This window comes from Apteryx rowi, unplaced genomic scaffold, assembly GCF_003343035.1.
Source record: "Apteryx rowi isolate R43461 unplaced genomic scaffold, aptRow1 scaffold_753, whole genome shotgun sequence".
Taxonomy (NCBI): Eukaryota; Metazoa; Chordata; class Aves; order Apterygiformes; family Apterygidae; genus Apteryx; species Apteryx rowi.
In genome coordinates this window covers 237,362-248,133 of record NW_020451042.1, presented here as the reverse complement: position 1 = coordinate 248,133, position 10,772 = coordinate 237,362, and the positions used below count along the sequence as shown (strand labels likewise).

The 10,772-nt window shown below is 52.9% G+C and overlaps 1 protein-coding gene across 1 annotated transcript in view; it reads left to right on the top strand.

The window, feature by feature from the left end:
- The first annotated feature begins 67 nt into the window (after positions 1-67).
- Positions 68-10,772, top strand: part of BOP1 (block of proliferation 1) — a 66,301-nt gene continuing 55,596 nt past the window's right edge. The window contains exons 1-2 of the mRNA XM_026088150.1: positions 68-159; positions 375-563. Of these exons, the coding sequence (XP_025943935.1) occupies positions 151-159; positions 375-563 (198 nt within the window). The 5' untranslated portion in view covers positions 68-150. The remainder of the gene's footprint in view (positions 160-374; positions 564-10,772) is intronic.

Genomic DNA, 10,772 nt, shown 5'->3' with positions numbered 1-10,772 from the left:
GCCCCTCCTCCCTCCCGGAGCGGCGCGGTGCATGCCGCCGGCGAGGCGGAAGCGGAAGACGAATGAGAAAATAAGGGGGCGGGGCGCCGTGACCTCTGACCCGCGCGCACGTGGCCGGCGGCGGCGCACGCGGAGCGGCGGGAAGGAGCCATGGAGCAGGTCGGGGCGCGCGCCGCGGGAGGGGGTGGGGTGGGGTGTCACCATGGTTACGGGGGGGCGTCGCCATGGTTACGGGGCGGCGGCGGCGGCTGCTGCTAGGGCCCCGCCGGGGGCTGCGCGGCCCCGGTGTCGCCGCCCGAGGCCTGCGGGGGTCCCCGGAGCGGGCCGGGCCGAGCCGAGCCCCGGTGTGATGCGGCCCCGCTCTTGCCTTGCAGCGGCCTCTTCCCGGCGCGGCGGCGGCGGCGCCGGAGCCGGAGGAGCCGGGCACGGAAAGCGACGACCTGACAGACAGCGAGGAGAGCGTCTACTCCGGCCTGGAGGACTCGGGCAGTGACAGCAGTACCGAGGAGGAGGAGGAGGAGGAGGAAGAGGAGCCGAAGGACAGTCCGCCCTCGCAGGCGCACGTAAGGCCCACGGCGCGGAGCTCCGGCGCCCGCGTTCCCCAGGCCGCCGAGGAAAAGCGGAGTGCGGTCGGGGCCCGTGAGCCGTGAGGGGGCTCCTGCAAAGRGGAGCCTTGCTCTCAGGAGAGCGCTCGGGGAGCCGGTGGGCTTTTTGATGCCCAAGCAGGCGGTAGGGTGGGGGTACGCGGCTGGATCGGCACCAGCAGCCTGGCCGAGCTGCAGGCCGAGGAGAGCAGCCCTGACTCCTTGGGGTTTGGGGCCAGATTCCTTCCCGCGCCTGGTGCCTGCTCTTGGTCAGGTGCGTCTGAAGACATAGCGTCGGTGAAGGAACAACCCTATGCATGCAGGCTTAGGTGAGGCATATGCATCCCGGTTTGCATTCTGGGATGAGAAGCAGCCTAGAGGGCTGTGCTGCTGCTTGTTTGCTGGTAGCAAAAGGGATTTTTTGCCTCTGCATTTCTGGAGTCTGTACTAGCGGTGAAACTTCTCCTATCAATACTAGCTTTTTTTAAAAAAAAAAATCCTGTAAAGACATAACCTTACTTCTGTTTCAGAAAACATAGGCAGAAAGATTGGTGGGAAAATTAACACTCTAATTCGTCTTGAGATATTAATGTATATTAACATTACTTAGGGTACTCCAGCCTCCTTTGCCCTGGGTCATGCTCCAAGCTTGTGAACAAAAAGTGCCTTATTATTATCCTGGCTATCTAGATCTGTGTTTTTATTAGTTTGGACAATGTGTAGAAGCTTTACCAAGGTCTGGAGTAGAAACTGAGTAGAAATTTGCTCTAATAACCTGTTTAGGAATTTTGTAGCGGCGCCTTAGGCTGCAGTTTGATATTCAGCAGCAATGCTGCTAGAGCTGTCTCCATCTACAGCTGCTTGCTCCCACTCTGACACCACCGTCTTTGTTGCACTTGAACAGCTGTTTATGAATCCACTTAGTGGTCAGGCAGCTGATCCAGCCCAGAAATAGCGCAGCAGAATTGGGGCTTTTTTGTTGTTTTGTTTTGCTTTTCGGAACAATTGGTCCCCTGAACTGCACAGGCTTTTCTGTTGGTAGTGGTGGTTATTTTCCTTGGCGTTAGCGCTCTGATCCGTTTTGCCATGTGGCCACGTAAACGGCTGTAAAAGCACAGCAGAGAGTGTTACGCAGGGACAAGGATGTGTAGGACAATCGCTTAAGCCAGGACTTTTGCCAGTGCGTCGTGTGTCCGTCTGTCTGTGCTCTTATTGTGTGAGAGCTGAGGCTAGTTCTCAGGCACCACCCCTTCCACCCCTCCCAGTTCTTCCGCCTTTTACTCCCTATCCAGCTGTGTGCAGTACTACAGGCCCATCAGCAAATCTCTGCAGGCATTGGGATCCGTCACCGTCTTGTTGCAACCCAGGTCAAGCTAAGCATGGGGGTGAGTGCTCCGCACTGAAATACCGGGCGCTTTCTATAGCTGGCACCGCCTATAAAAGAGTTACAGTAGTAACAGCAGAGTCCGACTAGGTCAGAGGAAGTTTGATCCGAATGCAGATCGCCCTTACTGTGGGCAAGGCCATGGGCAATACGTCCTTTGGCCTTGCTGCTGCTTTGGGCAGGCATAGCCTGATGGTTTTGTACCACACCTCTCGGAAGTCTGATTCCCCACTTCTTTTGTAGTGCTTCTTGCTTTGCCTTCTGCCTTTAGGATCTCCACTGTACAAGGGGAACAGCATCTTAGCATGTGGACCTGAGATGGTGTCGTTCCTGCCACGTGAGAGCCGTGTGTGTGGCTGGCAGCTTGTGAAGAGAGTTATCTAACACGGTCAGTAGTTCTTCTGAATGTCAGAGACAAAACAGTGGCCTTAATTGGAAAGTGGTATCTGAAGGGTTTTCACATGGGCAAAAGACGTCGGACGTGTCAGACTTGGCCAGGAATACATTTACCTTTTGTTTCTGTTTGGAAAAAAAATGCTCCTTGCAAGGGCATCACTTTTCCCATGCAGAGTTAAACAGAAGTTTGCTCTCTTCAGATCGTTTTCTTCTCTGGGGTCTTGCAATGAAGTAAATCTACTGTCTGTGCCTTTGTTGCATTGAAAGTGCTGGGTAGTTAGGGAGAGTAGAGCTAAATTGCTCAGCAGGAATTTCCCCAGGAGCCGGCTTCCTTAAGTCACCTTGAGTCTTTCCTTGGTCACTGCTCTGCACAGTGCCCTGCTTTCACTCGCAGCTTTGGGCTGTGCTCACTGTTCCATGGGTGGGAAACTTTGAGAAGAAAAGTACAGAGTGGACATGCGGAGTCTGAGGAAGGAATGCTCTTATGACAGCTCTGACTCAGCTGGGTCTTTCTTCAGGGCACTAAGTTGTCCTCCCTTGCTGGGGAGAATCGCAGCAGAGATGGCAGACGCACAGTGCTCTTGCCCCAGTGCTGTTCTACTGTCACGTTTAATGGATTTATGGCGTCCGGCCAGGAACGAAGAGCGCTAGCTTCTGCTTAGAAAATATTTCACTTGCTCGTGCAGGAGAACTGTTTATTTGCCTTGGCTAGATATGTTTAATTTTGAATGAGATTTCTCAAATCCTGGTCTCTTCCAACACAGAAGGAGTTGTCTATAGTGTCAGCTGAGTGTTGCAGGTGCGGTAGTTCATGACAGTGGCTCACTTGCATGGTCAGTGGTGAGTGTTCAGCATGATCTATTCGGAGCTGAATTCTGCACGCAGGTCTGGTGTTGCTGGTGCAGGTGGACTTGGTGAGACCTTCTCATTCGATGGTTGGTTGGCCTGCCTTTCTGGAAGGGCCGCGTCCTGCTCCAGGCCAAGCAGCGCCAGCAGTTTCCAAGCCTGAGCTTGTTGGAAGCTTAGTCCTGCAGGCTGCAGGTGTATCCCGCCTGGCCTCAAGTGCTCTCAGGTGCTGCTGGGCAGTTCGGTGGCTGGTGGCATGGGGAGGGCTGTCCTGTGGCAGAGCATCCACTTGGCCTGCTGAGATGAACGGGCCCGAGCGTTTCTGATCAGGTTTTTGAAGGCTTCTCCCGGATCTTTCTGGTTTGCTGCAATCTCTCTCTCTCTCCTGTCCTGCATCTCATGACCTCGCTTCTCTGGCCCAACACAGAAGCTTCCCGTTCAGTTTTCTTTTTCCTGCTGTGATTGACAGTGAATGTTACAGCGGAAACATGGCCATGATTTTTTGGAACAGATGCAAAAGAACACTAGAAACTGTTTTCCTCCTTTGTTTGGAAAGCTCAGAACATCTAGAACTAGAATTTGGTGACTAAGTCCTTAGTGCATGAAAAGACCGAAAATAGATTTAATCCAACATAAGCAGCAGTTGGTCTCAGTTCCATGCCAATGCACTTTCTCAGTAAACAGACCTATGGTGACGAAGACCCTTCTGAAACCCAGAAAAAGGTTTAGCAATACCAAGCAGCACGCACCAGCATTCTGCCCAGAGAAATCTTTCTTAATCGTGGACTTTTAAAACGTTTGATTTGTTTTCTGTTTGTCTGCTCAGTGGTAGGCAAATCTGCTTTATTAGCACTTAGTAAATTTGTTAAAATTTGTTAAAAGGCAACCTAAAATTCTTCCTGATGTTGGTATTGATGGCAAAACTTGCTGGGAAGATAATTTTTTGTTGCCTTTACAAGGTAAAAGGACCAATTACGGGCGCCTCTGGCTGGTGTCTAAGGGGTCGTCGAACGTAGGAGCTGCTGTTAGCGTGACGGATAAGAAACAAGCTCACCGTGAGGGGTGAGTTACCTTGCTGCGGTCTCCTCTTTGCCTGAAGGGCAACGGGTGGACCGGCCGTGAGGCCTCTCCCTCGTTCGCGCTGCTATCYGTGATATTGGCTTATACCGGCTCTCTTCGTTGTGCGGCCCCCGACCCTGCCTGTGTGCAGACTGGGGCCCCCTCTGCCCCCAGGTCCAGCATCCGCGTTTTTGGGGGGTTGTTTAGTCCACTGTCCTGTAAGAGAGCGGTGTGCTTGCTGCTTGTTGGTTTAGCCCGCGTCAAACCCTCAACAGTTCTCGAATGACACCAAACAGGTTTTATTGTGGCGAAGCAGAAGTGTCAGACTCTTAGTTGCAGGAAACAGAAATGGAGAAGAAAAGCGCTCCGAAAGGAAACGCAGGCCCTGGAGCATTCTTGACGTTGGTCTCTTGCTTTGGCTGTTGYTTAGGATTTCCTCCAAGCTGTGTCCTCTGCAGGAGAGCAGGGGAGGCTGCTACACACGGCTGTGCCCCTCAAGTGCTCAGGGGAGACCTTACAGGGATTTAATCGTGGTAAGAGAGGAAATGTTTTAACTCGCACGTTGGGTCAAGCGTGCCGTCCCTCGGAAGGGGACTTGTTTCTACTCCTTTGGGGGGGTTTTAACACTTGCCCTGAAAGTTTATAGTCAGTTCTTGCGATGTCTTTTTTGCTTGGTAGGTTTGTGTGTTGACTTGGGCACTTGCGAGAGTGTTGCTGAATGGAAATTTGAAGCCCGTTGGAGGATAGATACCTCTGAGTGACAGGATTCTGGAATGTCTGTCTCTTCTGCCTTTGTTTAGCTCTTTCTCAGAAACTTAATTGAATTTTAGCCATAAGCTTGCAATCCGTTGCAGCTCTCACAGCATTCATTTCTTACAGCGTAGCACTATTACGGACGTGATGTGCAAGTGCCAAAAGCAGCTGTCAGCCTTAACGCAGAGCTGCCTTTATTAAGTGTGGTGGTGACAACCCCCAGGTCTTTCTGCTCCTTGGAGTTAGGTAATAAAGTGCAAATGCAGCGAGTGGACCCTCCCTGGCAGCTTCTCTGAAGCTGCGTTTTCGCAGTCAGCTAAACTTCTCTGAAAGCTGCCAGAGCAGGGATGTTTCCCATCCCCAGTCTTGTCCACTCCCTTCTGGTTCTGCTGTGTCTCAGAAGATGCTTCCTTGGGCCAGGTCACCTCGTTAAAGTGGCAGAGAGCTGTCTCTTCTTTTGCTGACTTGCTTTTCTCTTCCGCGAGGTGAGTGAGTTGAGTCAGTCCCCAGGGGAGTCTGGCAGGAGCAGAGCTGGCCCGCAGCAAACAGCAAGAGAAGGGTGGGAGGGCGAAGACAGCGTGGTCTCCTTTCGGCAGTGATGGTGTTAGACCTGCTCGCCCTGTCTCGGAGATCCAGGCCTGTTTTTTTTACAGTTCTCTTGCGTGTTTTGCTGCACATGCTAATTCGAGCTCAGGCAAACATCTTGCTGTCCCTCTTCTTCAAAGCTGAAAAACTCATTCCATCTCACAGGAAATTACTTTGGAACTTCATTTAAACATCTGACCTCCCAGCTGATGCCATTTTGCTCCAACATCACTTGTGCCTTGCTGGCAGTGTGGACATCTGACCTGGTGCCTGCAAAGCCTCATGCTCGTCCTGATCGGATTTTCAGCCTTGTGTTACAGAAGACTTTGCTCTTTGGGAATTGGCCTGTGACTGGGCACATCAGTCAGGTCAGGCTCTGGAGCACTTTCTAAGGGATTTATGTGTGTTGTTGGTCCCTCTCGTATCCAGTATCTTCTAGGTGTCTAGCAAGTTAAGCTCAGGGAGGATTCCCAAGCTGCTTCTTCCCAAGGCTTCTGGACTAAGTGTGGGAGAGCCACATGCATCAGTTAAATGCATACAGCACTTGGGAATCAAGAGGAGGGATTCCTGCTTTGCCAGAGAAATGTGAGGAGCATCAGGGAGCTAGTGGGGAAGGATGGGGTGTGGATGGGAGGAGGGGAAGGGAGGCCTACGGATGTTCTGGGATTACTTTGGGGTTTCCCGCTGAGAGACCAGACAGCGAGGAGCCTTGCTCTTTCAGGTTGCCAAAGCTTTTGTATAGATTCAGCATCACAGTCCTTGCGGAGGCCTGTCTAGGGCTCCCAGAAAGAACTTGGAGCTGTGACCCACAGGTGGAGAGGACACTGCTGAGGTTGCACCTCGCAGCGAAGGGTTGTGGCACCCTTCTGCCAACTGACTCCATTAATCTCGATCCCTCACTGCTTCTGCAAACCTTAGTGCCGCATATTCTCTAGGTGAGAGGAGGGGGTTTGGAGGGTGCTGTGGACTCAAACACCAAGCTGATGCTCTTCTGTTATTCTCAGTCTGCTGTTCTTTCCTTCTCCATCAGCGCAAGCAGTGGCTCTTGGCAAGGGAAAAACCCCTCAGATTCAGGGTGYGTGTTACCGCTTTCTGAAAATATTGATGCTTGAGCTACTTTTGCAGAGGTTTGTATTTTTTTCTTGTGAGGTTCCCGTTTAGTGCCTGACCAGACCAGAGAAGTAAAGGGAAGACTGAAGGCTCTTGGGACAATGAAGTACAAACCGCTTTAGGATGTGCTAGTCTCTGTGCAGAATCCAAGCATAAATGATAGTGGGATGACGAGGTTGCTTTCCAGACCCGTGTTCCTTCCTGGGCCTGAGTGGTTATCTGCAGCTGTCTCCAGGAGGATGCTTTTAGGGAGCTGCGGTTTAAGTAGTCTTGTCTTTGGAGCTTTAAAAATCCTGCAGGGTAATAAAGGCAGCCTCTCTGGAGGACGGGAGATTATGAGAGAGGTACTGAACTGTGAGCCAGTGCTGGAACCTCAGCCCATGGAGAAGTGTTAATCCAGTCTGAGCAACAAGGTGCTGAACTGAGTTGTGCTGTCCCAGCTCCCTTTGGGATCCAGGAGCAAAAAAGGCCACTGCTTCCACCACCTGCCTGTCAGCAGATTGCAAAGCCCCGTTCTTAGTGCCTCTCTAGCTCACGGGGCTGTGTAAATATTAGGCTGTCCTTGTCGGATTAAATTTCCTCTTAATGACTTCCAGCGTTCTGACAAGCTGTGCTTTCTTCCTTGGCAGCCCCTGGGCTGCGCTGAGCTGTCCGATTCTGCTCTCGGAGGCCCTGGGGAGAAGCCTGGTGGCCTGCACTTGAAGGCCAGGCTGAAATGTTGATTTGCTGCTTTTATAATCCAGGAAGCCAGTTCGGTGCTGCTGCGTCAAAGAGTCGCTGCTGTGGCACAGAGCGCCTGAAATAAGTCTGTCCTGTGCTGGGTGTAGGCAGGAGGGAGGCACTGTCCCGAGACAGCGACAAGCCGCTTAACTCTTCCCTTCCTGCGCTGCGCCTGGGACCTCGTCTTCCTCCGCGTACCCGCTGGCAGTCCATCCAGCTGCAGCCTCGCACAGCTTGGAGCGTCCTCGCGGGGCACAGGGTTGCAGTAGCAAAACCGGCTCCTCTCTGCTTCTCCAGCAGAGCCTGTCGGTGACCCTGCACTAAATTCCCTTCTTCTTAACGGCTCCGTGCTGCCTTCGGGTCGGCGCCACGCAGCCACAGCTGCAGGATCCCAACTGTTTGGTCTCAAGCTATTTCTCTTCAGCAGTATGTGAAAGAGTGCGTTTTGGGAGGGTGGGAGGGGGAATGGATAGAGGAGCTGCTTTGTCCCGTTCTCATCTCTAGCCCTGTATCTCCTTTTGCTCTTCCCCGTTGGATTAATTTGTACTTGCATTTGCCTCGCCAATCTTAAATAGAAAAGCATCTGTTTGTTGTTGCTGTGGCCTGATTTCTGCAGAGCCTTCTTGCCTGTTGGCCTGTGGGAGACGTTTCTAGCAGTCACGGAAAGGAAGGAACCTGCTGTTCATGCTAGCAGTAGTTCAGGGCGTCAGTGGAAATGCTTCTTGGTGCCCACCGTGTCCACGGTGCCTGACTCAGTCACTGTGCCAGGAGAGCTGTAGGATCTCAGCATCCTCTGCCGTTTGCACTGATTCCTGCCCCAGCCCTGCGCCAGTGTTACCCGGTGAGCGGGGATTCCCTCTTGCACTCTTGAGCTCCCCTTCTATCGCATGCACGTGGCTGTTTTTTGGAACAGCAGCCCTGCTGTCTACTGCTCAGGTTGCCTGCTTTGAGCAGCCCTCTCCAGGGGCAGAGATCCGGTTTGCTCGGACCTCTCCTTTGGTGCCTGGATGCCAGCACGGCCCTCGCTAGAGGGGAGTTTCGGGTAAATGCCGTGGCCTTCTCTGGTTATTTTCCCGTTAGCTCGTGGGCCTGCAGGCATCACTCTGCTGGAGTGGACTTGGGGGTTCTCGTGCAGAGCGTTTGTCAGCTAGAGCCCCCGTGCAGCTCGCTGTGGTCGGGTGCGAGTCTAGGTCAGCGCGCGCGGCCCCGTGCTCTCAGGGGTGACAAGCCAGCTTTCAGACACGCTGCGCTACTCCTTCTGCCCAAGAGCTCTGCAAAAGAAACCTGAAGCAGTGAACGGCAAACCTGCTGGGTTTGCCTGGGACTCTGGCAAGCTGTCTGTGTCTTCGAGACTTGTTAGTTCTTGAACCTGGCGCATGAGTGAGACAGACGCTCCCCCCGCGCCAGGCCTCCTCTTTTTGCGTTGTTAGCAGTTCTGTCAGCCTCGCGGAATGGAACAAATTGATGTTTGCCTCCAGGGTGAAAAATTTCAGGCTTGTTACTGCGCTGGCGATCTTAGCGTTAGTTACCGCTCCTTCCCCCGTGCCCGGGACTTCAGCCCTCCCAGGAATACAGCTTATAAAGATACGACAGTCTGACCAGTCAAYGCGTCAGTGCTATAAGACAGTGACATATCTAGAGCCAGGTGACAGGAGAAAGGTAATAGCGGCTGACTTGTTCAAAGCACCGCGTGTGACGTGGCCTCTGACGCTTCTGAGTGCCGGCTCTGGAGCTGCTGCTGAGGAGGAGGCTTGGAAGGAGACAGCAGCCGCTCAGCCAAAGGCATCAAGGTGCGGAAAGACCCCTCTGTCTCTGGCTGCAGCGAGGACCCCGCTACCGGCGTGTGGCCCACATCGTGYGGTTTGTCGCGTGGGGAGGATCCCTGTCGGTTCCTTCCGGGCTCCGGGAGCAGGCGTGTTGCRGAGGCTGCAGTTCAGATCGCTGCTTGCGCAGGCTTCGTTGCACAGTCCTGGCTCTTCAAGGCTGTCTGAGCAAGGAGATTCGTTCCGACCCTGGCAGAAACGACTTGCTCTTGTGCTGAAGGCACTGATTTGTGTATTCTTACACCTAAGTTCAAACTCGAGGTATGTACATACATTCGCCTAGCAGTGGGCTGCAGTTGCCTGAGGTGCTGCTGTCTTGCAGGATCTCCTTTGACTCTTGCAAGAGGGTAGCAGGCAGCTGGAGAATGGAAACCTCTGCAAATGCCACAGCTGATAATGAGGTAAACACATGTTTTAAGCSTTTAAACTGCTGCTAGGCTTAGCTGGTCTGACAGGCTTCTCAGGTCTTGAGACCCTACGCATCAGAAGGAATTACGTGGCTTCATCTTTGCCTTCTTCACAAGCCTAGCATGTAGTTTGTCCCTAAGTATGGAGTTACTGCAGGCTGGTGTTTACGTGGGTTGAGGGGAGGTGAAGGAGGAGAGATCACAGAGAACAACCCAAACAAGTGTAGAGTAGCTCAGGGAGCTGGGAATTTGGAAGACCTGATTCCAGCCCTGTCACCAGCTAAATCACTGCTTCTCCTCTTGTTGTCAGTTTTCTCCATGTAAAAGAATTTAGTTGTCCTGTTTCACAGAGTGCTGCAGGACAACTAATAATATTGGGCCCAAGAACCATCTTGCTTTAGCAAAGGAAGAGTTACGATGTGTGTGTTGGGTTGCTTGTCTTTCCTGACTTGAACATGCAATCTTAGCCAGGTATGGGCTTGGCACTAAGGAGCAAGACTCTTTCCCTAGCCATGCACATATCCCAGCATCTGATAAAGCTGAGGGAGAAACCTCGCAGCCCCTCTCTCCTGAACACGTGAGGAACAGGTACATTGGCCCACATAAGCGTGTGCTATTGCCACAGCTCCCAAACCCATCTGCGCTAGGACTGCTTCCGCCTTAGGTTGTCATGTGTGCTCACCATCCCCCAGGACACTTGTGCACCCAACTTGCTATCTGTTTGCTGTACTCCTGAATTACACGCCTGGTCCTGTGTTGCTGTTCTTCCCCTTCATCTGTTCAGCTACTTGCAGCCCCCAGCTCTGTGCTTGCAGCAACCGTGCCCAGCTAGCGCACTGCCCTCCCCCAGCTGTCCTGCACTGCAGCTCCACCAAGGAAATCTCACCCCACTGTATTACAGAATGGCTGGGACAGCAGGGACCTTCTTCCCTTCCTGCTGGAAGATTACAAGCCAGGAGTTCCTGATCTTCTGTCCAGACTCAAGGAGGAACTACATGGGAGCACTTTGAGAGCTTTACGGTGGGAGGCAAGCAGGTTTTGCTCAGGGGGAATCCAAGGAGCTGCTGATGTTTCAGTCTAGCTCCCAGTGAGCCTTGGGTTGGCA